Genomic DNA, 27,644 nt, shown 5'->3' with positions numbered 1-27,644 from the left:
TTAGCTTCCATGGAACCCAGTCCCTGGCTATACTGCCTGTTTCTTACACATGCACACACACACATATTCATACACCTGCCCCGTCTCCCGCTGGGGATAAAGGATGGGCAGCAGGCAGGTTGCAAGTCACACTTTATTCACTCGCTGGGAGAACTAAAGGGATTCTGGCTCCTGAGAGGGAGGAGGTGTAGTGGAGGCGTGACAGAGACAATCTGGGGGCGCGGGGTGGGAAGAGTTCTAGTTGGTGGGATGGAAGGCACCACGCTGGTGCCACTGCATGTCGCGGATACGGCGCACAGACTGGACCTGGGGCTGCGGGGCCCCAAAATCACTTCTGTCCTTGTAGTCACCCTTCTCCAGCAGGTACTGCAGCCCGCGGTAGCCGGGGTACTGGTAGCCAACCCACCTGCAGGGCCAGAGGCAGAGGGAATGAGGAGGAAGGGGAGAGAGAGAAAAAGAAAGATTCCTTAAGCCTTCAGGCAGGGCGAGGCCTCCCCTGCCCACCGCCCTGCCAGCGCTGAGCAGGACGCCCTGCTGTGCCCCACTGAGCCTCTGCTCTCTTCTTTCTCTTAATGGGGAGCTCACTACCCCTCTCGGGGACCGTGGAATTGAACCAAGGCGTGAGGGCAGCCTCAGATGCACACAGACCTCTGAACCACCGACTCCACCCCCAGTTGGTCTCTGTGGACACCTCCGGCTCTGCTTTCCAGTCCTGGGCCCCTCCAGGCACCACGGCCTTTGTAGGGTCTCACATTCACCAGGCTGAGCCCACCCCAGTGCCTTTGCACATGCTGTTCTTGCCTTCCTCCCTACAGTCCTATGCCTCACTGAAATCTTAGCTCAGGAGTGTCTCTTCCTTAAGAAGCAGCTGAGGTTTCTGTGGATTCTCCACTCTTAGGAGTTGCATCCTCTAGCTTGTCGCCTTACACAGGCAGATGCCTGATTTCCTTTTGGCTTTTGACAAACTTTAAGAAACCAGCAGGTGTGCCCAAATCATCTCTCCTTGGCAGGGAGGGGGCCCTGATTGGTGGCATTTACTGATGACTGTGATGTAACTACCTCTGCTAGGGTGAACTTCGTGCAACGCTGATTAATCAATAAGCTCGCAAAAGTTCTGAAAATGTAATAGGCCACACTTCAAAGCTAGTAAGTCATCCCTTGGTGTCTGCAAAGGACGTTAAAAAAATCCGCAAGCAAAATGGCACAGAACCTGCAGGTTCCTCCACGTGTGTGTGTGTGTGTGTGTGTAAGATCTTGAATGATTGTGGGAGTGAATGCCTTCTATTTCCCAGTCCAGACTTCACACGGACAAGACCAGCATTGGCCGTGCCTCCTGCTGCTTGAAGCTCAAACATCACTCAATACATTGCCCTGCCTCCTGCCTCAACTTACCCCTGCTTCTGCCTCAACTGCCCCCACACTCCCAGGAGCAGGCCACACAGGCAGCTGGTGATTTCTGCCCATTTTCCAGTGAGAAGATTGAGGTCAGGAGGATTCAATGTTCTGTGCGAGGTCTCCCAGGAATGTGGGGAGCAGGGCAGGTCTGAGGCCAGCAGGGTTCGGGGCACCGGACACAAGGAATGCCAGCGCCGGGGATACACTCACGTGCCGCTCTGCACACGCACGGATGACACCTTCTCCTGGTAGCCGTGGGCATGGAAGCTGGGCACATCGTCATCAATGATCTCCATCTTCTTGCCCGTGAAGTTGGGGTTCTCATACAGGGTGATCTTGTGCTCCTGGCTGTCCTGTTGATGGGGGGCAGGAGGCAGGATACAAGGGCTTTCCCACATCAGCCTCAGTAGCGTGCTCTCTCTCCCATACACACAAACACACACGCATACACATGGCACCCCATGCGTGCATACACAGGCTTGGTGTGCCTCTGGCAGCCACTCAGGATTGTGTCCCTACACCCCCACATTGCCGCCCTTCCTTCAGCTCCCAGGACCTTTTGCTTCCTTCTTTGATGGGATCCTTTCTATGACTCTTAGGCCAGCAAATGAGAGACAATGCAACTCACTTAAGATGACAGTTGGGAGGAGCAGAGCTAGCATAAAACCCGAGGTCTGGGGAGCCAACACAATGGCTCAATCAGCTAATCCTCCACCTGCAAGAGCTAGCATCCTATATGGGTGCTGATTCGTGTCCTGGCTGCTCTACTTCGCATCCAGCTCCCTGTTTGTGGTCCGGGAGAGCAGTGGAAGATGGCCCCAAGCCTTGGGACCCTGAACCTGTGTGCAGGGTTTCTAGTTTCGGATCAGCTCAGCTCCAGCCATTGTTGTCACTTGGAGAGTACACCAGCAGACAGAAAATCTTTCTCTGTCTCTCCTTCTCTCTATAAATCTGCCTTTCCGGTAAACATAAACACATCTTTAAAAAATAAAACAGATCTGTGGGATGTCAAGCTAGGGTCTCCAATCTTCCATCTCAGGCTCTGGGCTTGGAAGTTTGGGGAATGAAATGATGGAAAACACACTAGGAAAAATCCAGATCAGCGCAGAACCCCACCTTGGACTGAATCTGTACCTCCAAGCATCTCTCTTCTCCCACAAACCCTGGATTTCTTTTGCTATTTAGGACAGCAATTTGTGGAACAATTCTCAGTAACAGGAGTTATACAATCCTTGGGAAATTACCAACTCCATGGAGCAGGAGGTAAACAGCGCCCCCTGGAGGATTTGCAGTCCTGTGGCTGGAGCCCCCTGATGTTAGACCATGGACTCTCAGGACAAAGGATGCAAATAATACCCATTTTTCAGATGGGGAAACTGAGGCTTGCTGCAAACAAAATGGTTTTTGCAAGGTGCTTTGGTGCTAGAAACCATAGGTCTGTCCCAGTGTCTGGGCTCTAAGACAGCTTAGGAGACAAAGGAGGAAAGCAGGCAGAAGCTCACCACTTTGATGGGCCTCAGAGAGCTGAGAGCATCCGTCCTCCGACTGCTGGTCCATGAGTCCCAGCGAGGGTACTCGCCTTTCTCAAACACAAACTGTTCACCCTTGCAGTTGGCTTGCTCATAGCCCACCCAGCTGTGAAAGAAAGAGAGAGACGAGCTCAGACCCTCTATCCCCAGTGGACCACTCCTGCTCAGCCCAGTGAGGAGTTAAAAACCAAACTGAGCAAATACAAGCACAGGGTCATTTCAGCTATCCAGCACCCAGGGCTACGCTGCCTTCAGACATCTAGAACACAATTCAGAAATATAGAGGAAGTGCTAAAAAAAATTGCTCAACAGCAAACTTCCATATACAGACCCCTGGCACCAAAGCCAAGAGCATCAGGCAGGTAGACACCCAGCTCTCAAGATCCAGTTGGCGTGGTGAGCGTGTTCCTGCCCCAGGTTGGGCTAGCAGTGGGACATCCACGAGGGCACGGTTAGGAAGAGACAGGCGCAGCCGATGTGCACCGCCGAGCCTGACTCTAGACCTAACCCTTCCCGAACCAAGGTTGCTCCTGGGCACCGCCCTTCAGTTCAGCATCCTCTTGGCTTCATGACCCCAAGATGCCATTGGTCTCCTGACTCAACAATCCACACAAAAATGTAACAGTTCTCCAGATGTGCAAGGGATGAGACGAGACAGTCTTGGTCTCCACAGGGGAAGAATTCCGGGACCTCCCGGGGAGAATGGCATTCCCTCACTGGGCACTGCTTCCATGGAACCAAAGTGCATCTTTCTGTGTGCCCTAAATCATTTCTGAATCGCTACGTCCAAGGCAAATATCGGGTAGCTGATGGCCACACTGTATTATCTAGGCAATAGTGACAGAAAAGAAAGTCTGTATGTATTAAGCACAGACACAAATATGGGATGTTTCTACCCTTCCTATTTTCAACTGGCCATTGGTTGAAACCATCACATAGGACATGCCAGGTTGGGCATAGCTAACACAGGAAAAGGAGAAAGGAGACAAAGCAGGTATAAGCCTAGCATCCTGGGCCGATGGGTTAAAGACGTAAACATCTTATCAAGGTACAGGTGCGGCTGCCCAGGACAATAAGCAAGGGCCTCAAAAGAAGGGGAGATGATGTCACTGTCCCCAAGGGACTGGGGTTTGTGGTACCCCAAGGGAGACTGCCACTTAGGACACCAGCATCCCTAGCAGAAAGCCTGGAATCCAGTCCTGCTGCCTGTCCAGCCACCTTCTTAGGCTGCTGGGAGGCAGCAGGGAATGGCCCAAGTGCTTCGGTCCTTGCCACGCACATGGGAGGCCCTGATGAACTTCTGGGCTCCTAGCTTGGACCTGGTGCACCCGGCTAGTGTTAGCATTACAGGAGTGAGCCGGGATAAACAAATATCTCTATTTATCTATCTCTATTTCTCAAGTAAATAGATCAGTGGAAGGGGAACCAGCAATTCTGCATTATGCAATATGTCATTGGATGGCAGTTGAAAGGGCTGGCACTGTGGTATAATGGGTCCTCCCCTGCAATGCTGGCATCCCATATGGGCATTGGTTTGAGTCCTGGCTGTTCCACCTCCAATCCAGTTCCCTGCTAATGCACTGAGAAAGCAGCAGATGGCCCAAGTGTTTGGGCCACTGCCAGCCACCTATGTAGGAAACTCAGATGATGTTCCTGGATCCCAGCTCCTGGCTTTGACATGGCCCAGCCCTGGCTATTGCAGCCATTAGGGGAGTCAAACCAGCAGGTGGAGGTTGTGTGTGTATTCTACATGACTACACACCCTGACTTGTGTAAGGTCCTTAACTTAGCAGCACTCCCTGGAAGCCTTGCACTGTGGTACCACCCATCACCCAAGACATGGATCCTCCGGGTTGCAAGGGGAGCAACTGGGGCTATTCAAAGAATGTCTGGAGAGTCACCAAGAGGGGTCCCTGCCCCACTGCGGGACCTGTGCTGCTCACAAGCCCGTGCTCGACCACATGGGATGCACAGATCAGGCTCCCCCAGGCGTCTCCCCCTCTCTCCTGGGAGAGCCCAAAGCCCTGGATGTAACAGCAGATCCGCTGAGTCAACACCACCAGGATTTAGGCAGGAAGCTGGGAACACAGGTTGGGATGCACAGCCAGGAAAAGGAGAGCATTTCCTGGTGTCAGAGATCAGTCCTTCCAGAAGGTCTGCTCCCCTGCCTGGGTGAAGCCCCTGCATCCTCACTCTGAAGAGGGGGCATAGAAGGACATCCCTACTGTAGCATCCCACAGTCCAGTGTGAACCCAGATTACTCTAAAGCATGCATTTGCTCCCTTAGCACTCAGACTCAGCTCCTGTGTGCCTGTCGGCATGGGGAGGGCAGATCCCGGCCATACCACAGCCCATTGGCCTCTTCCTGTCCAGAGAAGCCCCCTCTCCACCTCCATCTCCACCCCTCACCCTGCCAGGTACATACGGTCCAGCCTGCACCAAGATCGAGCCTGCCTTCTCCACGCCTGTGTCCTTCAGGTTGGGGCAGGGTCCGTTGAGCTCATGAGAGTGGCCTTGAAAGTTCTCTTGTTCAAAGATGATGATCTGCAAGAGGAAGACAGAGTCACACACCTGCTGTGATGGGCAGGTGAGGAAAACGGTGGGATGGGGGGCTGGGCAAGGTGGAGGTGGGGGAAGGAGACAGCTCAGAAGATGCAAGTCATCAGAAACGTGAACGAAACATAAAGACAGACGGTCCTGGTTCTGTGGTGAATCCTCCAGACAACATTTCTCCTCGCCAAGCCCCTGTCTTTCCATCTGTAAAATGGGCCACAAAGAAGGTCTCACTCCCTGGCATGTTGGAAGGATTCAGGGAAGCGGTGTGGTTCACAAGTAGCATGTGTGTGATCCTTAATTTACAGGGTGTAAACTGACAGATCCCAAGTCAGTCGGCAACAGAGCCGACACCGATCCCGGGCTTGTGTGATGACACGCGGTGTGTGTTTCCATTCAAGCACCTGGGATCCCAATAGAAAGAAGTTTCTAAGGCTCCAGGAACCAGCGCAGTCCCAGAGTCCCCAGGGATACCACAGCCCACATAGGAAGGTGCAGGTACAAGACCTCACTGTCTGGGACCAGTGGGTAGAGCTGCCGCCTGCAACACAGGGGCACTGGTTCGGGTCCCGGCTGCTCCACTTCCAACTGAGCTCCTTGCTGATGTGCTTGGGAGATCAGCAGAAGATGGCTCCGATGCTTGGATCCGTGTAGCCACGTGGGAGACTTGGAAGAAGCTCCTGGCTCCTGGCTTCAGCCTGGCCCAGCCATGACTGTTGCAGCCATCTGGGGAATGAACCAGCAGCTGGGAGATTCTCTCTCTCTCTCTCTCTCTCTCTGTCTCTCTCTCTCTCTCTCTTTCTCTCTCTCTCTAACTCTGCTTTTAAAACATATGCATCTTAAAAAAAAAAAAAACCTAAGTTTGAACATTTCATGTAACCATTACAGCTAGACCAGCCACGGACACGCCCCTTACCTTAACTTCACCCATAAAACTACACATAAACAGGACCTTTTCTTTAAGCCTTCAAGGATATTTTCCACGTCCCTGTGGCCTCCCTCTTGAGATACTTCTGCAGGGGACTCCACACCCCTTGCTCAACTGGTCCACTCACCAGCCCAAAGAAGGGACTGGAGGGACCCCCACGGACAAGACAAAAGAACTCATGTGTCACAGCTACATGCAACGCAAGCGGTCACCTGGTCCTGGTCCTGGATGCCAGCAAGACTGTGGGGGTAGAACTCTCCTCGTTCCCCCTAGCCCTAATCCTTACCCTGCCCCTGACCCAGAGAGCTGTCTTAGGGCAAAGAGCTGTGCCCAGGGCACCAGACTCCCAGGCTACAAAAAGCACAGGGTCAGCACCAGACTCTCTCTCCCAGACCAGGGATTAAGCAGACAAAGGAAGCCAGGGCAGTGGCCCACAGGGCTTAGAGAGACATTCCACGGGCTCAATTCAGCAGAGATGGTCACTGACCCAACTAGAGGCAGGGTCAGGACACCAGGCTCCGGTGCTGGGACTTCCCAGCCTTAGGGAGTCCCCTTGTCTCCTGGGGGCCACAAGGTATGGAGCAGAACAGTGCCATCTCAGCAAAAGCCAGAAGGACACTCAGAGCTAGTTCCCCCCGAATCTCCAGTACACATGGCATGCAGGCTGGGGAGACTGAGTCACAGAGAAATGAGGAGATGAAGACGGGGGCATGAAGGGGACTCCCTCCAGAGGGAAGATTGAGTCAGGGAGAGATGCCTGCCTTGCCCACTCCCCTCCCCCATTGGAGGAACCGACCTTTGGGTTGAGTGGCTGTGGCTTGCCCGCCTGGGTCTGGTGGTCTGAGGCCATGGCGGACTGTCCCGTGCAGGAAGAACCTGGAAGACAGAAGAAGTGGCAGTGAAGAATCCAATGGGCCTTTGGCTTTCTGCTCCTGGCCATGAGTAGGGTGGGAGACCAAGGGGGGTCCCAGTGCGCCCCCCACCGCCACTGACCCTGTCTGTCATAGCAAGTGCAATGCCCCACAGACCTGGACCTGTCGTGCTACCAGGCTTGTGTCTTGGGGTGGACAGGTCTTCAGATACCACAAGACGAGTGGGGTAAGCGGAACTCAGCTGCTGGCCTTGCCCAGGCTGCAGACCCAATGCTTCCTTCTGTATGCTTCTCCTTATTCCCCAGGTGTTCCCAGACCCAGTCTGTTCCCCACTGCCCTTCACTCTCTCCCCCTTCCCTGCTCCCCACCCCCGTCAGTCCCCACCACCAAAAGCTCATCTGTGACAGACAGCCGTGACAGGTGGTGGGAGAGGGTGGGCTCCGTTGGGAGTAAAAGTCAGAGTAGCATGGGAAGTTGCCTGCCTCGTAGCCCCTCCTGCAGCACGCATGGCCCACCCATGCTTTGTCCCCCGCAAGAGTCTAACAGCACCCCTGGGATGCATCTTCAGAGACCCTGTCCAGCTTCCAGAAGCTCCTCCTGGAGCCCACACCCCCACTCCAGCTCCCCAGAAGGAAGACAGTCAGAGAGCAGAACCTGCCGCTGTCTGCAAAGTCGCCAGCCCTTGAGGCCCTGCGTCCCACGTCAGCACTCCGAGATTGCACAAGCTGGAGCCTAAATGGTGCTCCCAGTCCAGTCAGTGTGCTCTCCCTGCTTCCCGTCACAACCCCCAATTTGCATGGAGGTTCCCTGGTAGGTCTCTTGCTGTGCCCGCCACCAGCAAGCAGCACCTGGCAGCAGTACCTCTCCTATACCTCCCCCCCGCAAAAAATCATGTGTGCCAGTCAGCCCACAGTCACAGTGATGGCATTATGGGAGTCACCACCACCAAGCTGTGGTAGCATGGAAGCCACCTGCTGCTCAGAGTGGCCAGTGGTTCTCTCCTGAGACTGGGCACCCATAGGTGCTTGATAGTGCTTGTAGCTCTGGAGGGAACTGACTTGTCAACCTAGCGCCCACCACACTAACACCAGCAAGCTCTTCGCTCATTCCCAGGGCCATCCTTCAGGCTGAGCCGCTTATTACAGACATGGAAGATTGCTGGGGAGCCCCTTCTGCACCAGCACCCAGAGATGGACAAGTCACTTGCAATATTACCTTTGATGTCCACAAGAGAGGGAGCGTCATGAACCCTGTCCCCATTTCACAGAAATGAAAACTGAGGCTGGGCACGTGGAGGTTTCTGCCTAGTGTCCCCTGGCTTTGTACCCAGTGTCGGAGGGGGCTGTTTGAGGGAGAGCTCCCAGGTTTTCCCACAGGGATGGGGATGAGAGAGGAAAGGCAGGGCTAAGAAAGAGAGGCGTCCTTACCAGCGACACCAAACCCCGCGAGTGCCCATGAAGCACGGCTGCCTGGAGGTGGCATTTATACCTTCCCCACGAGTGCCCGTGCCAAGATGGGTGACTGCTGTGTCCCCATGGAACGCGGGTGAGAATGCTGGGCTAAGCCGGCCCCAAAGCGCCGGTCAGCAAATGCCGGCAGACAGCATGTGTCTGCACAATAATGTCATTAGCTTTCAGATTCAGGCGACACCACAGTGATCAGGCGGCCAGGCAAGGAGATGCCCTCTTTGCATGCATCAGCCATCCGGCTGCCAGGACCAGGTTTACGGCTGCGGTCAGCAGCCAGCCACCTCCCCTCCCCGCTCCGGGGCGCAGCCAACAGACAGGGAGCTCAGTGGCTCCAGGGAAAAACAGGGAAGGAAGGTGGCTTGCCCATCCCACCGAATCATTCACTCAACAAGTATTTGTGAGGCATCTACAAGGGGCCAAGCTCTGCTCTCGGGGTCAGGCTCAAGATCAGGGAGGGATCCTGTCCTCTAGCCCTGGCCGTCCAGCAAAGCTTCCAGAGAGAAACCAGAGCCATTAGAGATGAGGGTGAGGGGAAACCTGGCCTAGGGGTTTCTCCAGGCCACCAGGGCCACCAGCTGAGTGGCTTAAACAACAGGAATCTGAAATTTTTACATTAAAAGGAGCAGCCAATCTGAACAATGGTATGGTGAGTCCCCCTAAAAACCTGAACATAGAATGAACAGGTGACCCAGCAATTCCACTCCCAGACCTGATCCCCAAAGAACTGCAAGCAGAGACATAAGCACCTCTGGCCCAGGCATGCACACAGGAGTCCTGAGGTATAAGCCACCCACAGGTGCATGGACAGACAAATGGATTCCAAGATGCAGCATGCACGGTCACCAGCCATGCACAGGGACCCTTCGGTCTTCGGGGGCAGGGGCGCAATGACGATGGGGATGGCTTTGGAGGAGGTTCCTGGAAGGGGCAGAAACAGGCCCCAGGAGGGAGAGCAGGGTGTGACCGGCAGAGATGGAGAGTGGGAGGACCATGGCCAGGGGCTGGAGAGGGGCCGTGAGGAGTTGGTGTCTCCTGGGCACACGGTTCCAGCCAGTAATGCCTAGACAGGAGCTGGAACTGCGGGAGGTGGTGACGGATGTGGGGCGCTGCCGCTGGCCTGCCCACTTAAAGATGGTTTCATGGGGACTCTACGTGACCCGTATTGAAGCCCCGTGCACATCACCACTCTCAGCTCCACACTTTGGAGTCACAGAGGATGAGGGCAGTACCATGCCGGGTCCTGGGTTTCAAGGATAGCACCTCTTCCAGCTCGTGGGGTTCTCCTGGCTACTTCAGGGCCCCGTGCCTCTCACACTGGGAGTCTTCTCTCCCCTCACACGCGCCAATCTGTCGGCTCCTTCCTCTGTCACATGGGATAGGGTCTATGCCTGTCCTCTCACCTGGGTTTGGTTTCCCCTATAAAGACCATTTCCAAGCAGGGCCGTATTCTGAAAGTCAGGACCACAGTGGGCTGGTTTTTAGTTTAGGGATTTTTTGTTTGTTTTTTCACAATTTGATCCATAGCAAATTGGAATCATTTGCTTTGTTTGTTTACGTATTTGAGAGGCAGAGTTACATAGAGAGGAGAAATAAAGAAAGAGCCTCCAGCCACTGGTTCACTCCTCAATGGCCACAATGGCCAGAGCTGAGTCGATCCAAAGCCAGAATCCAGGAGCTTCTTCCAGGTCTCCCACATGGGTACAGGAGCTCAAGGACTTAGGCCATCCTCTATTGCTTTCCCAGGCCACAAGCAGGGAGCTGGATGGGGAGTGGAGCAGCCGGCACACAAACTGGATGCTGGCACCATAGGCAGAGGATTAGCCTACTATACCCTTGTACTGGCTCCCAAAGAATTAATATTTGATAAGCAAGTGACAGGATTTGGAGACCGGATTGTGGGCTCATGAAGAGGGAAAAGTGTCTAATAGACAGAGGGTGGCTTTCTACACATCCATGATCAGCTCTTTGGATCCTCCCAGTGAGGAGGAAGTGTTGTGTGTGTCGGTCACTCATGTTAGAGAAGGGAAAAGTTGTGACTCAGAGAGATGTAGCAATTTTCCTGAAGTTACACAGCCAGCAAGTTATAGAGCTGGACTTTTAGCTGGAGCCTCTTCCAAACTCCATGGAGGGTCACTGACCTGCTAACTTGTTCAATTCAGTCCTTACACCCAGTTATTATTGTCAAGGTTTGTTGATTGACTTATTCATTTATTTGAAAGGCAGAGTGACGGAAAAAGGTCTTCCATCTGCTGATACACTCCCCTAATGGTTGCAATGGCTGAGGCTGCTCCCGGCTGAAGCCAAGAGCCCCAAACTCCACCATGATCTCCCATGTGCGTGCAGGGGCCCAAGCACATCTTCTCCTCCTTTCCCAGGCACCTTAGCCGGGACCTGGGTCAGCAGTGACACAGCCAGAACTTGACCGGGCACTCCAATATGGGATGCAAGCATCACCAGTAGGAGTTTAACCCACTGTGCCACCACGCTAAGTCCACAGAGCCGCCTTGGAAGGGGGGTGTTCTGGGTATTTCCTATGACAGATCACACAGCCATGTAGTGGGGGGACCAGCACTTGAGCTCTGCTCAATATGACATGCAGATTAACTGTTCTTGAAAGTACCCAAAGGGGCCTCAGAAAGTTTACGGGAACCTGGAAGTCAGAGATATGTGGATTTACATGAATTCTTCAAAGCCCTGTCCCAGCAGTTACCCTGTAACCTCCTATGGAGGGCGCTAAAGACCTTGTGTGCCCCACACCCTAGTTTCCCCATCAGAAAAGAGGTCCCTGCTCCCTGCACCTTGCAATCTCCTCCCAGAGGAAGAGCGGAGAATCAGCAACACACCCTGGAGGTGAGTGGACTTACTAAGTCCCACCCATTTCACAGGTAGGTAAACTGAGGTCAAAGCTTGCCCAAAGTCCCACCTCCCAGGAGACAGGGAACACAGGGCTTTGAAATTAAACCTCAGGATGCAGAGACAATGAAACTCTCGCCCTACACTACTTCCTTCCTGTGACCCCAGATCTCTATTTCCAGTGGAAATTTTCTCCCTCAGGTGTGTGAAGAGGTGACTGCTTAGTCCAGGGCTATCAAGTTTAGCTCTGCATTACGTGGACCCATCGTCAGAAGCCCTCAGTAGAATGTCTGGGCTGTGGAAAGTACTGCGCAACTGTGTTAAATCACCCATCACATCACAGCCTGCCGTATTCACAAAGCTTTTTTTCTATCAGTTTCTCATCCTCAAACAAGCAGATGCCACAGTCAGCAATTTGGACACATTTCTACCATCTTCCATGCATTGCTATATCCAGCCAATGTGTCAGCAGGGGACTTGATGGGGACCGAGGCATACCTGCCTGGTCGAGGCTCACAGTCCATGTGTCCTTGAGATTGCAAAGGAAGGTGCGATCTGGACCATTTCTGGTGTAGACCATGACCTCAATGGGAGCTGAGCCCAGGCTCTGTCATCTCCACTCCCTCAGAGCGCACACAGCAGCCAGCACAGGTTTTAAGCAGGCACTTGCTAAGGGGCTCAGTTAATTACCATGAAAGAGATGGAGAGGGCAGGGGTGCGTTGGGCTCGGCTGGACGCAGGTCCTGAGAGTTCAGGTGTGGGCATCGGATTCAGAAGGGGATCCCAGGAGGCACCAGGAAGTACGGAGAAGGGAAGTGAGGCGGAGATGGGAAGGCGCCAACAGAGCGCTTTCCATGCCAAAGAGGTCATGGAAGATATGAGTAAAAAACAGTTGATTTTTTGTGTGCATGTGTTTAAAAAACTGTTTGAATTCCAGGCAGATGACCAAATTTTGGAAAACACATTTGCAATACGTGAACTAAACACTGTTTTTTATACCCAAACAAACTTAACCTACTTATTTGTGAATCAATACTTTATTTATTTGAGAGGAGAATAGACAGGTAGGTTCTGCCACCTACTGGTTCACTCCCCAAATGCTCACAACAGCCAAGGCAAAGCCAGGGCCGGGAACTCCTTCCGGTCTTCCCCTGGGTGACAGGCACCCCACCTGCTGCCTTACACGGTGGGCATGAGCAGGGAGCCAGAAGCAGAGTTGAGGTTTGATCCCGGACACCCCTAGCTGCACCTGTGGCCCACCCTTGTCACACACACCTCGGTCCATTTTGCCGAACGCCTCTCTGCTCATTCTTGTGGGTACAACAACCTGGGAAGACAGACGGCTTCCTTAGCTCCTGCCACAGATAAGGAAACTGAGAGAAGCAAGCCCAAGTAATCTGCCCAGAAGTCATATTGGTGGTGTGGTGGTGTGGGGGTTGATAAGGGGAGCATGAAAAGGACCCAGGTGGCATAGATCCAGGCTCAGCTGGGTCACACCGGCTCCCTTGATGGCAGGCAACCCCACCTCCCCTAACCACTTGCAAACACTGCCTCCCATTGACCCTGGGAAAGCTCGTCCGTCCGAAGCTGAGGGCACCCTTACTTCTCCAAATGAGAGGTAACATGCGGAAAGCCACCTCATCTTTAAGGCTTTGCACAGAGTCACTTGGGCATCCGTGGCCACCAGAGGCTGCCCTGACCTGGGGGAAGGGAGGATGTGCCAGCTGAACGTACCCCTGACCTTCCCCGGATTCCTGGTCCTAGACATCAGCTAGCACGGCACCTGGCCCAGCGCCCAGAATATGACAGAAGCACCATGAAAGTGGTCAGCGCCTGCCCAGGAGCCATGACAGGGACAGGTGGCTGCAGAGAGCAGAAAGATGGGCTTCGAAAGCAGCTGTGAGCCTAAGTCCTGATTCTGCCACTTACAAACTCCTTGAGGCTGGGTTTCTCTTTTTAGAACCGAATCACCCATCAATGGAATAGCTGGAAGACATAGAGATTGTGGCTCAGCAGCACCCTCTCGTGGCGACTTATTACTGTCGCTGCGAAAACAGCAGTTTTTCCTTTTCCATTCTAATTCCCAACAGCGGGTGGGGATCAGAAAGTACTCTAGTCAGTGCTCAGAGTTCCAGTGCCAGTCTGCCACTTCTCTTGAAAGATTTGTTTATTTATCTGAAAGTCAGAGTTACAGAGATTGAGAGAGAGAGATCTTCCACCTGCTGGTTCACTCACCAGAGGGCTGCAGCGGCCAGTGCCGGACCAGAACCAGGGCCCATATGAGATGCTGGCATCACAGAAGGAGGTTTTACCTGCTATGCTGTGGCGCTGGCTCTAGATCTGCCACTTATTATCTATGCGGCCCTTGGAATAAGATCTACCTCAGCGAGCCTCAGTTTGCTCATCTGTGAAATGGATGAAGCACCATGCCTCCTTCCCCCAGTCAATCTCAGGATACAATATAAAAAGTATTGGGCCTGGCGCCCAACAAGCATTGATATACAAATTGTAATAAAGTTGCTTCTTGTTGGGAAGAGAGAGACTGGGGAGCCTCACCTCACCCCTGCCTTTATCTGCAACATTGTTGGAAGTCTCTGCCCATCCCTGATTCTCCCAGAAAGCATGGAAGCAAATAGCAAAGGTGACTTCTCAGCTGCGTGGTGAATGTGTTTAAAAATATATATACTGACGCAACCAAACAATGCCATCCTCTCTCCAACACTTTCCAGAGCCCCTGGGCTACCCACGTGCCAGCTGTGCCTGCTGCTGCGGAGGCTGTAGGCAGCTGAGATGGGCCAGGCCGGGCTGGAGTGCCAGAGACACAGATGGGGGGGGGGGGTGGCGTCACATGTCAAAGGGGAAGGGAAATTCACTCAGGTGAGACACCCCCTCCTCGTCACCTGGGGCAGAAGAGATTCCCTTCTCTGCCTGGCCTGGTGTCCCCACGCAGCTCCCTGGTGACTGTTGTCGGCTGCATGAAGCCATGGAGAACCCAGGCAGCGCTCAGGGGTGGAAGCTGGGATGCGAGCTACATAAGACCCTGGTGGGAAACAGAGAGGTCTGGGTGGGCTTTCCTGGGGCTCCCAGCAACCCCCATGGGTCCCCATGGATGGGCCAGAGACAGCCCATCCAGCCACTCAGACTGGCTCTCACCACTCAAGCACTCCACAGCCCACACCTCCCTCTGGGGCTCTGCCCCTCTCCAAGTCATTCTGTGCTCCCAGACTCCGTTCCAGACCAGCTGGCCTCAATGCTGCTCCTCCTTCACCCCCGCACACCCCCGCCTGAGACCCTGGTCCTGCTACCCATCTGTCTGGAATATTCTCAGGCTTCTTTCCTATCCTCCTCAGAGCAGAACTCCCTGGCCCCAGCCCCATCACCTCCACCCTCCTCCCCAATTTGTTGGATGGATGGATGGATGGATGGATGGATGAATAAATGAGGGACAGGTGGAGGGATGGGTGGATTTAGCGACAGATGTTCCAGCAGAGGCACAGCTGCAGACAAACTCCTAGTTAGGGCCCATGAGTCCACTAGGATGATGAGGAGCTGAGCCCGAGTCCAGCGTGGGCCCTTTCTTGAAAGCCTCCGGCCCTGCCTCCTCCAGTCCTGCCTCCTCCAGTCACCCCGCCCCCCAGGCCTCCCCCTCAGACCTGGTCATAAAGTGACACAGAGCTCCACAGCAGGTGGGGGACTGGCCCCAGGCTTTATTGAGCGGATTCCACGACAGGGCGCCCAGGTCGGCCCTCAGCCCAGCCCGGGAGCCTCCTCTTCTCGCCCTGGCTGCCCAACCCCTCTCTTTTCCAGGGCAGGAGAGGGTCTCAGGGGACCTAGGGACACCTCAGCTGCTGAGGAAGCAGCCCCGCTTGTGCCACTTCTGGTCGCGAATGCGGCGCACGGACTGTAGCTGCGGCTGGTTGGCGTCCCATTCATTCCAGTGGCGGTACTCGCCGCGTTCCAGCACGTACTGGCGCCCGCGGTAGCCGGGAAACTCATAGCCGACCCACCTGCCAGGGAAAGCACGTGGTGTAAGGATGGAGCCTGCAGGCGGGCTGAGCCTCCTGGACCAGCGTCTGACTGAGCCCTCCCCTGCCTGGGGTTCCTCCATGGCTTCCCAACACCCCTGGCTGCACCCACCCTCTCTGTGCTCCACCTGCGCTCTGGCCCCTTCTGACCGCGTCCTTGGGCCTTGGCACAGCTGCGCTCTCCACCTGGATAACCTGTCCCCACTTCACCCTTATCCCTGCCCCCTCTTTTCATCTCCACTTAAGCTGGTTCCCAACTTGAGCTTCCTGCTAATGTGGATTCAGGAAGGCAGTGGTGAGGACTGAAGGACTGGGCTCCTGTCACTGACATGGGAGGACCTGGAGGCAGCTCCTGGCCCCCAACTTTGGCCCATCAACAGTCACTGTGGGCATTCAAGAGACGGGGCGGGGGGGGGGGTGTTGATGAGATTCCTGTGGGGTCTATCTGTCAGCAGCTCAGGAAGGAAGGGAGGAAAGAAGGAAGGGGTAGATGTATAGATGGATGGAAAGATGGAAGGATGGGTGGCTGGGTGGGTGGCTGGGTGGATAAGAGGGAAGGGGAAGCAGAAGTCAGCTCAGACTTCAAAGCCAGAAGCGTGGACACTTGGAGCAGAGGCCAGGACAAGGCCAAGCATGGGCTCCTTACGTCCCATTGATGGCCCGGATGCTGGCCACACGGTCCTGGAAGCCGTGAGCCCACAGGCTGGGCACATCATCGTCCACTATCTCCATCTTGCGTCCGCTGAAAGCTGGGTTCTCAAACAGGTGCAGCTTATGCTCCGGGCCATCCTGGGGGTGAGAAGGCAGAGAGCTGGTGGCTGCCACGCCAAGAACTGGTGGGCTCTGGGAGGCTCAGGGGTGGGAAAGAAGCAACAAGTGACAACCCCCCAAAAGTGGCACCCAGCCTTGAAGGCCCTGAAGGAGGGACAGGGCAGTTGGGGGAGTGGGTCAACGTGAGGGGTGCATCGTTCAACAAGGGAGGCCAGCGGGATGGAAGTGCAAACATATCCCATTCGTTGAGTCAGTGTTGAGTCAGAGGCCCCAGTCTGCCCTGCCTACTGTCCCCTCCAAGGACTCCATCATGTGTCAGGGAGAGAGGACTGGGACAGCCACCACGCTGACTCAAGCAGGGAGAGCAGGCTGCATTTTTACAAAGAGCCATGACGGATCCTGGAGAAGGCAAGTGAAGGACGCCCCAGGGGGCTACTGGGAAGTCATCATCTGAGGCCAGCTGGGGCATGCAATCCTGGGCCACGTGGCTGCTGGTGTTCAGGGGGACAAATGGGAGTCCCCTGGCCAGGCTGTCCAATTTGAGAGTGGACGCTGACTTCCCAGTGCCCCGCCACACCCCCTGCTCCTGGTGTCACCCCACTCCAAGGGATCAAAAAGGGGCAAAGCCCTGGGGGAAGGGAGGGCAGGGCAGCCAACAGCCCTGCTCCACTGTCTGCTGCCTGCAAGGGCCCCACGGTGGGAAGGACGCTCACAATGTTTAGTGGCCGGAGGGACAGCAGGCTGTCGCTGTGGCGGCTGCTGGACCAAGCATCCCAGCGTGGGTAGTCACCTTTCTCCAGGATGAATTGCTCCCCACGGAAGGCTCTGCGCTCAAATGCCAGCCACCTGCAGGGGCCAGAGGTGGGGATCGAGGCGGGGAGGTGGGGGCGGGCACAGCAGGCCCAGAGCTGCTGCTGCTGCTGCTGCTGCTGCTCTGTAATGCTGTACCTCCCTCCACACCACCTCCAACTCCTCCGGGACCTGCTGCAAATGGGGCTGCTGAGGACTGTGTCCCCCAAGAACTGTAACAGCGAGTCTCCCCTAGGTCCCGTGTTTGGGGACGGCGCCTTGCAGACCCTGCCTCGGCCACTTTCCCCCTGCCTCAGTCCTTGTTTCCTTTCTCTCTGTCTCTGTCCTTCCCTCCCTCCCTCCTCTCTCCGCTCCCCCATGAGTCTGTGCACTGTCAGCAAACTCAGACACGTGTACCACCGCTGTACCCATCTGACAGATGACACGACTGAGGCCCAGAGAGTAAAGGGAGCTTGTGCAGCATCCCCCAGATGGAGCAGGTGGACAAGGCACTGGAGCTCTTGGCCCTCGGCTGCCCCCTCTTGCAGTAAGTGGTGGTGAGATTTCAACGGAGTCACACGTGTCACGTCACGTGAAAGAAGGGCACACACTCGCTTGGCAGTCACAGGGCTGCCTTTCTGTGTCCCAGTCCTCCACTTCCACCTGACAGATGGACAAACTGAGACCAAAGAGGAAAAGGGGACCACCTTACATCTCACAGCAGACCTAGAGTTAGCTGCAACCTGGACCTCTGAACACTCCCCCATTCTTTCCCCACCCCGAGAAGGGACCCAGGTACTCACGGCCCAGACTCCACTTGGATGGAGCCCACCTTTTCCAGCAGGCTGTCCGTTAGGTTGGGGCATTCGGCCGTGAGCTCGCATCGCTTGCCCTGGAAGTTCTCTAGCTCATACACGATCACCTGCAAAGAGCAGCGTCCGGAACGTCCGGCTCTGCCTGGACTGCCAGCTGCCCAGTTTCAACCTGCTTGCTGCAGGCGCCTCTGCTTTGCAGGAGCCAGGAGCGGCCCTTGGCAGGCCTGCACTGCCGCCTGGCGGCCACAGAGGGGAACGACGCCTCTGGGAACTTGCCATTAAACCACGGCTTGGCAACTCAGTAGCTTGCAGAGGGTGGAGGAGTGGAGGGAACCTTTTCCCAGAGGAACATCCAAGGACAGAGGACAGGGACACCCAGTTGCTTCTGGACAAGAGGAAACGAGGACCCCGTTCCGTGCTTTTCTGTGTTTCCCTTGCTGAGATGTTTCCTCCTTTGTAAAATCCCGTGCGCAATGAAGGGCACCCCTAGCGGCGACCTCCGCACAGTCGGAGCGAGCTGGGAGCCACACACACCTCTCCCCCAGCCCCGCTGCTCCTGTGCTCTGCCGAGACCAGCAGGATGTGGGTGACCAGGGCCATGCTCCCCCGCCCACCCAGTACCTTGTAGCTGCCCCCAAGTCCACCATGGCTCTTGCCCGCAGCCGCCTGCTCCGGCACACCATGCTGCTCCGCCATCGTCCCCTGGTGCACCTCTGCTCCAAACCAGAGGAAATGCGGTCAGCAGGCCCACGCAGGTGCCCGCCCACATGCCTGGAAGTCCAGGGCAAGCCAGAGAACCCAGGGGGGAGCGGGGATCTCTCTGCAGGAGCCTGCGCCCCCTGCACCCTAGCTCACCAGAGATTCCATGAGGGTCTGTTCAGAGCCAGGCTGTCCGCCCAATGACCAGCCCAGATAGAGGTGGGAGTTGGATAACCTGTCAGCCAGAGGGAGCAGGCGCGAGACTGGGGCCTCAGCCCCTCTGCCCCCGGCCAGTTCCACCGCTGCTAGCTGTTCATTCTATTAACCACACCAAGATGCACAGGGCATGCAGGGACCAGCTTCCTGGCTTCCTTCTCCTAGCTACCTGAGGGCTGCACCCACACAGGCCCCTGCGGGGGCTTCGTGATGGAGGCCTCCGTTCTTTTACACACACAGCGAACTGCTCTCTTGTTTATCTGCACACACAATGCAATTTATACATATACATATATCACATATGTACACAATCACATATGCACACATATGAACATACTTACAAAGCTTTCCTGGTCATTGCGCCACAGGCACATGGGATAGCTCCTTCTCCCTCCATGCACATACCCTTGCCACAGCCGTACCCCACATGCACCTGTCCCCCTCCATGGCTCCCAGCATGACCCCCACCCCTTGCTGGCCAGCACAGCTGCATGGTCTTGAACTTGACCCTAGCCAAGTGACACACAGTCTGCAGCCTGTCTGCCCTGTTCTGTGTCCAGCCTCACCGTGAAGCAGAGCCTGACCCAGCTCACAGGGGCCTCTCACGGTCCCACATTCACCTAAGAGCTGCTCAATGGGCCGCAAGTCCAAGCCCAGGGGCCGGGCCCCAGCCACCACCCCAACACACAGATACTGCAGGTCCCCAGCTCCTCCCCCTGCCGGGCTTGGTGCTGTCTGCACCCTCTTGCTTGTGCCCCAACCCTCGGGTGACCCACAGTTTGGGCAGGGGGCCAGCTCAGCCTGTTCCCATGGAGACAGCTAAAGACCTGGTGTGTCTGCCAGGTCAGCTCTGGCCTCCCCAGCCCCAGGCCCGTCCCAGCATGAACCTGTCGCTGCTGCCGCCTCCTCAGGAAAAAACAGGAGCCAGGACCGTGCACAGACCCGGCTGCCTCCGGGCACAGTGGCCTTTATATGGGTGCTTTCTGACAGCCCAGCACATCCCAGCCTGCTGAGACAGCGTCCTGTCCGCCCAATTCTGTGCAGGCCATTTCATCCCAATAGTGCATCCACGGAGGCCCCCTGCATCCGTAGCTGTAACCATGGCCCCGTTTGACTTCCTGGGGGTAGCGGGCCTCATAGACTCTCGGCGGGGTTCAGCAGGGCTGGGCAAGGGGGCCTCAGGGCACAAAGCCCCCCAAAGCACATATCACCCCTAAAATCTCCCCGCATTGTTAATTCATATTCCTGGATCTGTTTGGACCCACCGATTTCCTGTTGGGGCAGACGGCACCTGTGGAACAGCAAGGGACCTCAGTCTCTCCTTCCATGTGCCACATGGTCCAACTTCTGAACATCCCCTCCACATTGACATAAACCCACACATTGATGGAATCCTACAACAAACTCCCTAAAGGTGTATTATGTGTCACGGGCAACAGCCACCACTTACTGGAGGCACCAGACTAGCCTCCTGTGTGTCATTCTACATAGACATGTTTTTTTGCTTGGTTTTTTTTTTAAGATTTATTTATTTTTATTGGAAAGGTGGATATACAGAGAGGAGGAGAGACAGCGAGCAAGATCTTCTGTCCGATGGTTCACTCCCCAAGTGGCCACAACGGCTGGAGTTGAGCCAATCCGAAGCTAGGAGCCAGGAGCTCTTCCGGGTCTCCCATGCGGGTGCAGGGTCTCAAGGCTTTGAGCCGTCCTCGACTGCTTTTCCAAGCCACAAGCAGGGAGCTGGATGGGAAGCAGAGTGGCCGGGATTAGAACCGGTGCCCATAGGGGATCCCGGCTCGTGCAAGGCGAGGACTTAAACCACTACGCTATCGCGCCGGGCCCTGTTTGTTTTAAAGATGTATTGGTAGGGCAACCAGGACTTGAACTGGTGCCCATATGGGATGTTGGTGCCGTAGGTGGAGGCGGTGTTCTTGCTGTGCCACAACACCAGCTCCAGGATTTATTTGAGACATGCCGACAGGCTCTTGGCCACAATAGAAAGGGCATCACGACCGTCACCTTACTTACGCTCTGCCCACAAAACACACCTGTCAGGCACTTTTAAAGTGTCTCACAAGGTACAGTGTGGCCTATGACAGGTGTGTTACATTGCTACCACTATTATTATGGATGGCTCTCAAATGAATAGAATGTGACAGGGTAGGGAAGTCTATGGTTCCATGGGCTTGATGATGGTCACAGATCATGTGCAGAAGCCCAAACACGACCCTACAGACGCAAAACTCCCCTCCTCGCAGGGCAGGTTGCCGCTGAAACACTGGGCAGCTTTGCTTTCAGGCTGAGCGTGCAAGATGTCTGAGAAGCAAATGAAGTGAGTGTTTGCACTTGGGAGATCTCCTTGTGTATGCATCAATATTCCTGAATCTCCCCCACCACCACAAAAAAAAAAAAAAACAAAAAAAAACAACTGGCAAAAATCCCAAACAGAATCTTTGTCCTCTACAGGCAAAGCACCTTGACTTGCTGGCTTTCACCTTATTCTCCGAGGAGTTGCCCAACTCCAGCCCCTTCTTGGGACGCAGTTATTTCCGGCTAGGAATACAAGAGGGAAGGTGGGGTGCGGACAGCGTGGTGCCCTCCCCTCAGATGCTTTAGGACCTACTGTGTGCTCAGCACTTTCATGTGCCACCTAGGACTCCCTGCTATTGCAGCCTTCGGGCCTGATCACTGTTTGTACTGGGTGTGGGAGGGGCTGCCCGTGCACCTGTAGGGGTAGGGGACAGAGCATCGTCCTGAGCTGCCACTCACTAGATACACAAGTGGCTTCCCCCCTCGCCGTGGCCACCATACAGCTGCTGTCACAGGCAGCTGTCCTCTGAGGTCTCAGCGACTGCCTTGAGACTCCGGCCACTGGCGTCCCTCCCGCCTTACTCCCTCACTGGTTTCATCCCTATGGAGAATGAACGCTTACAGAAGTCCCATGGCCAGGAGGTGGCACCACAGCGAGTCAGCCACTTTGTTTGCGTTTCTTTTTTTTCAGTCTGAATGCACATCCTGCCTCAGATTCCCATGGCCCCTATTGTGGTGGTCGCACCCTCCGCCATGACCCCAGCCACTCGCCCCCTCCTCCGCTCACACAGCACACACACACACACACACAGCTCAACACAGATGTGAAAAGCAGGCGACTCAGCCAGCCAGCACGTGCCTGGGAGAGCCCATTCACTCAGAACCCGCGTGCACACACCACCTTCTGCAAGGCAACTCGCACGGAGGCTTTATTTGCCATGTTTGTCATCTGAAGGCAACATCCTCATACATGCAGAGGTCGTCTGACACGCAGCAGCCAACCCGAGTCCCTGCCACGCCTCTGTGCATAGGACAGCTGTGGGTGTTGTTCTATTTTTACAACGAAGAAAAGCACTTGGGGACATCCGTCATGCCACAGAACCCCCCACGAGCTTGTGTTAAAGATCCAAAAGAGGGGTTCTTCTCCATGACTTGCCAGCCATTTGTCTAGAGGTTCTTGCAGGGATACAGTGCTTCTCTTCCTTGTCCGCCTTCCGTTCAGAATTCCTGGAGTTGGTGGATTCCTAAGGCAAGAACGCTGGGGTTTCCCCACGCATACAGAACTCGAGTTCTGACTCCGTCATGATTCAAGTGTTTGGAAAGGGGCTGTGAAGGAAAGGCTAGGAAAATATAGACTGTGTTTATCTTACAGACAGACATCCACCTCCCCTCCCGCCCTCGTCTGAGCCGTGCACAGCATCCAGGGCGGCAGGGTGATTGACGACAATAAAAAGTCTCTTCTTTTATACAACATGTCACTTTTATGAGTCCCCAACTGTAAGGCCAGGTGGCATGGGATCATGACCAAGTTCAGATCCTTGGGTAGACAGTGGTGTTGGCATAGGATTATCGAGGGGCTGGGCATGGAAGAGATGTTAAGAGTACAGGTGCTGTTGTCAGGGGGCCCAATTCCTTCCCCTCCCCCGCAAAAAAAACCCCTCAGGTTTCACTTTCCACATGGTGGCCCCTGGTTTTCTGTCCCAACCTCTTTCACCCTCTCCCCCTTGTCAGGAGCCAACCCACACAGGTGGAAGAAGATTCTAGAAGGGAAGTGGGGTGGGAGTGGGGTTGAGGCAGACACAGAGTGGGGATAGATTGAGCCTGTGTGCACCTGCTGGGTTTGTGTGTGGCTCCAGGTTTCCACTGCCTTGGGCTGTCTGTAAATGCAATGGGTGGTCCACGTCCACCACCTGGGCTGATCCCCCCTCTGAGACACAGAGTGGGTCCTGTCTGCTCCCAGAGGCTCCCTCCTACACCACCAGAAGGCTGCATTCAGTCAGGGGGAAAGGCACTTTCCAAGATACCACATAAAGCTCCCTGTCACCATAGCAACAGGGATGCATCCTCAGTGCCATAACTATGCCCAGGACCCGGGCTCATCCACCAATGTGGAACCGTAAAAATCACACTAGGAATTTCCCAGGTCCACGGCTCAGTCTTTGAGGGCGGGAACCCCAGATTTTCTTCTGTTCCCATCCTTGCTCCTTTGCAATTCCCCCTGACACGGGCTTGCTCCTGGAGATGCAACAAGGTAAACTCATCTGTTGGAAGATGGCATGCCTTGCTCCATTTCCCTTGATTGTCCTTGTATCCTGGACTAGTTGGGGTGGTAGGGCCTGCTTCCCAGGGGTACCTCCCTACTCCCTAACCCCAGCGCAGACAACAGCAGCTCTGTGGGGGCCACGCCAGGTACACACATAGGCCAAAGGTCAGCGGGCATGAGAAAGAGAACCTTAGGGAGAGGAGAGCTACAGACTTAGCCAAAGGCCAGCGGGCAAACTGTTGTATAAGGTGTGTGGGAGAGAGACAAAGAGAAAGGAGATGGGGACTGTCTATATATAGAAATTTGCATCTGTATAAGACTCTCATTTGAAGACTTCCAAGGCAAGAGGCTGGGGGGGGGGGCAAGTGACCTGATGACCCTCAGATATAATTAAGGCATATTAAGTTAGTTCCAAAGGAGACATTTCTCCCAAAGGGGTCTCTGGGCAAATACAAGAACACCGAGCCCTGGAAGAGCTCGCCAAGTTTTGAAAGAGGAGAAATCAAGAAGCCGCCTGCCTCGGCTCTCTACAAAAGTCCCAGGGCATCGGAGGCCGTGAAATTCATGGCACAGAGCATGAGCAGGAGGCAGGGCTGGGAGGAAGCCGTGTATGAAGATGGCCACTCGCGACCCACCACCACCACGATGGTCTGGAGGGGGCGAGGATACAAACGGTAAAAGGAGGTAAGACACAAAGGACCCCCAGCAACTGCCCTGGTCTATTTCCAGGAGTGGATCTGACACTTTGTGCTCCACATGGAGTTACACCTGTGCTTCAAGTGACAAGGAGAATCAAATATTCCCTAAGCGGCAGGGCTGAACTCCTAAATACAGAGGTCCGGGTCTTCCGGAAGCTGAGGAAGCAGAAGAGAATGAGGTCCAGCTCTCGCCCATCAGTGGCCAAAGCTCAGCCAATGGGACTCAAGGCAAGGTGGGGGAGGAGAAAGAGAGCCTAAAGCTGCTGTCCTTGGTGCTGAACACCAGCGCCTCACTGCAGGTACAAGAGATTGGCGAACCTGGAGGAATCTACAGGATTGCGACCCACCCCCACCCGAGACAGAAGGCAGGAACGGGAGATGGATGGAACATGGGGTCAGGAAGGAGATGAGATCAGAGCTGCACAAAGAGGAGAGAGACAGGTGGGACGCCCTCTGAGAATAATGGATCTATCAAGACACACATTCACCTCTTGGGAAGTCAACAAGGTGGGACTGCTTGGGCCCCCTGCTTTCCTAGCTAAGCCTGTGTCAGCCATGTTTTCTCTTGGGGGTCTCAGTTCAGGGCTGCTCGGCAAACACAGGCTTCCCTGAACTGTCAGAGCACTGGACAGCTGGGTGACTCCTGACAAGGTTGGCACGAGGTTTGTGGCAAATCCAGGGGCCGACCAAGTACAGCCCGGGAGGCCTGCGGCAGCCCTGGGCTCCAGAAGGTGAGGAGGCTGTGGTTGAGGCTATATCAAAGAGAAGGAGAAGGGGTCTGGAGTCCTCAAGGGGTCTTGAGGCGGGGGAGGGGGTCCCCAGAAAAGATTGTATAGCAGCAGAGAAGAAACCAAGTCAGGAAGGGGCTTGCTGTTTGTCACTTGCACCCAATGCTTCTTCCTGTATTCCAGGACTGCGGGAGGTGAGGTTCAAGGTGGCATGGAGTGGCGGGGGGTATTCTGTCCAGAACAGGGATCTCAGCAAGATGCCCCCTTGGACCAAGAAAATCACTTGGCCAGGCAGAGTTGGGGCTGGGGAGGCACATGCGTGAGACGTGAATAATCCGGAAGTGCCCCTCACCTATGCTTTCATCCCAAGCCACCTGCCAAGGCTCAGGACCAGGCATCCCAGGCTGTGTCCAGCCCAAACCCAAAGAGGAAGGTCCCGAGGGCAGGTGTGATGTCTGAGAGGCAGTCTCCCCACCCACCAAGTCCCCAGTTGGGATGTAGCTTCTGGTACAACCTTGAGGCCTGAAGCAGCCAGGGATCAGTCGAAAAGAAACCAATGAAATCTATACCAGCCAGGAACCCCCTCCCCATCATGAGCCAAGTCTTCAAACACTGGGCCAGGGCACAAGAGAGCCGGAGGAGTCTGCCTCGTGGAAGCCTGTTGGCACACCGGCTAGCTCCCCATGGAAGGACACACACATCGCGCTATCAAGGACCACGGCCTCCATTATTGCTGCTTCGCCTTCGACAGCAAAGGAACGTGACATTGCCAGTGATTTCAGTCCAGCTGCGCACGCACACCCCCATGCCAGAAGGAGGGGCGTACTGGGAAGGAAATCTGGGAAGGAGGGAAGGAGGGAGGACGGTGGAGTTGCTGGTTTCTTGAGGGGAAGGAGCTGGTCAGACAGCAATCCACACGCCCAGCCCAGAGGGCAGCGCCAGCGACCAGCCACATCAGGAAACGTGGAGAAGCAATTGGACCTGGGCATCGAGCCAGGAGGAGCTTTCGTGATTCAGGTGGGGTTTGTTTCGTTTTGATTTTCCGAACCGGGGGAGACGATGCAGCCCCACACGGGTATCCCTGATGGCGTCCAAAGTGAGCAGAGAGGCGAGTGTTCCCATTGGGACCGAGGGCACCAACCCGTCCTGGGCCGGACCACCCAACTTCACCGCTCCCCTGCCCTGGGTGGAAGTGCAGTGTGGGGCAAGCAGGTGCTCGTGGAGGCTGGGCCATCCCGTCCAGACCCAGGGCAACCCTGCCAGGCACATGAACATGGTGCAGGAGGGGGCCAGCGGCGGCTTTGGACACTTTAAGGCCTCTGTTGGTCACACATGGCGCTGGCTTCTGTCTGTAGGGGAAGGGACAGGGCTCAGGTCAGATATGGGCTTGTCTGCTCCCACCCCCCTCCACCTGCAGCCCCTCCGACCCCTTCACTCTTTTTCCCAAGAAAGCCAGCTCCAACACAAGGCTCAGAAGGAGGGGCAGGGGAAGGGGGAGGTGGGAGGCAGGTTCAGGACAGGTCAGGGTCCCCATCTCTATTGATGTCTCAGTTTCCCCAAGGGCCTGATGGGGACAGAATAAAGTTGCCACCAGAGCTGGACCGCGACCTCAGCCAGGGACCCTGCATGCATGATGAGCCCTTTGGTTCATCTGAGTCCATTACACATAGAAAGTACATATGGTCCCTGATGTATAACGGTTCAACTCAACCTCGTGTTGAATTTGCGCTGGGGCCAGAAGTATAAGGCAGGGAACACAGATCGGATCGAAACTTTCCCTGGGCTGGTGATAAGCAGTTGGGCCCCCTCTTTCAGAATGCGGGGTATGTGACTGTGGTATAATTCCTGAACAGCTCCATGGTCACTTAGGGGAGCAGCCCCCACCCTCTGGGGCATGGGGTTGCTAAGTGGGGGGCCAGGTGGTGGCTGGGTTATCTTCAAGACCTTTGCTACTTTAGACACACCCAACATGCCGACAGGCTGAGGGGATGTAAGCCCACCATCCGCTAAGCAGCGTCTGCACTAGCACCTGTCTATACGTGTGGACATGCCAGTAGTGGCCATGTGCCATACATGTGGCTATGCTGTGACGCCCCCACCAGCAAGCACACGATAGACACGCAGGGGTACAGGAGGGTTTACCTTTAGCAAGGAAAACAGAATCTAGAAAATGCTACGGCCATTCAGGCTGAGTGCTGTCATTCTGTTTTCTGAGTTTCTCGGAGTGTGGGTTTATAGATAAGAGGTGCTCCTAACAGGGGTTCCCTGGGTCGATGACACCAAGGCTGACCCCCGTGGGCTGGCCCCCCCAGCAGCGTGGATGCCCATAACCTATCTTACACACTGCTGAGCTGTTTGGGACCAAGCCAGATTATTTAAAGTATTTATTTTTTTTAAAGATGGATCTATTTGAAAGGCAGAATAGAAGTAACAGAGAGAGAAAAAGAGAGAAAGGGGGAAAGAGAGAGAGAGATCTACCCACTGATTCACTCCCCAAATGACTGCACTGGTCAGGGCTGGGAAGACCAAAGCCAGCGGCCCAAGCCCTTGGGCTGCCCTCCGCTGCTTTCCCAGGCGCATCAGCAGGGAGCTGGATGGGAAGCGGAGCGGCCGGGATGTAAATCGGTGCCCATAGCACAAGGCTGGCCCCCATCCTGGGATGTCTGATTACAGTTGGTTCTCCCCGTCCATGGCTCTACATTCACAGATTCAACTGTTCTTGGATAGAAAA

The 27,644-nt window shown here is 55.2% G+C and overlaps 3 protein-coding genes across 7 annotated transcripts in view; all 3 read right to left on the bottom strand.

The window, feature by feature from the left end:
* Nucleotides 1-237: 237 nt before the first annotated feature.
* Nucleotides 238-7,255, bottom strand: CRYBB2 (crystallin beta B2). Its single transcript, XM_004591937.3, has 5 exons — nt 7,202-7,255; nt 5,350-5,468; nt 2,898-3,030; nt 1,606-1,748; nt 238-406 (listed from the first exon to the last, which is right to left on the bottom strand). The coding sequence occupies exons 1-5, from the start codon at nt 7,253-7,255 to the stop codon at nt 238-240; spliced, it is 618 nt and encodes a 205-aa protein (XP_004591994.2).
* Nucleotides 7,256-15,391: 8,136 nt separating this feature from the next.
* CRYBB3 (crystallin beta B3) lies at nt 15,392-18,886 on the bottom strand. Its single transcript, XM_004591936.4, has 5 exons — nt 18,621-18,886; nt 17,988-18,106; nt 17,109-17,241; nt 16,271-16,413; nt 15,392-15,606 (listed from the first exon to the last, which is right to left on the bottom strand). Exons 1-5 carry the CDS (start codon nt 18,693-18,695, stop codon nt 15,441-15,443), a joined length of 636 nt encoding a protein of 211 aa, XP_004591993.1. The 5' UTR covers nt 18,696-18,886; the 3' UTR covers nt 15,392-15,440.
* Nucleotides 18,887-26,199: 7,313 nt separating this feature from the next.
* Nucleotides 26,200-27,644, bottom strand: part of KIAA1671 (KIAA1671 ortholog) — a 136,970-nt gene continuing 135,525 nt past the window's right edge. For all 5 annotated transcript variants that reach the window (XM_058656959.1, XM_058656960.1, XM_058656961.1 and 2 more), the window contains one exon: nt 26,200-26,262. The gene's annotated coding sequence lies outside the window, so the exon portion shown is untranslated. The remainder of the gene's footprint in view (nt 26,263-27,644) is intronic.

The sequence above is a fragment of the Ochotona princeps genome, chromosome 29 (assembly GCF_030435755.1).
Source record: "Ochotona princeps isolate mOchPri1 chromosome 29, mOchPri1.hap1, whole genome shotgun sequence".
In the NCBI taxonomy this organism is placed as follows: domain Eukaryota; kingdom Metazoa; phylum Chordata; class Mammalia; order Lagomorpha; family Ochotonidae; genus Ochotona; species Ochotona princeps.
The sequence above is the reverse complement of the archived record's forward strand: the minus strand, read 5'-3'. Positions and strand labels throughout refer to the sequence as shown.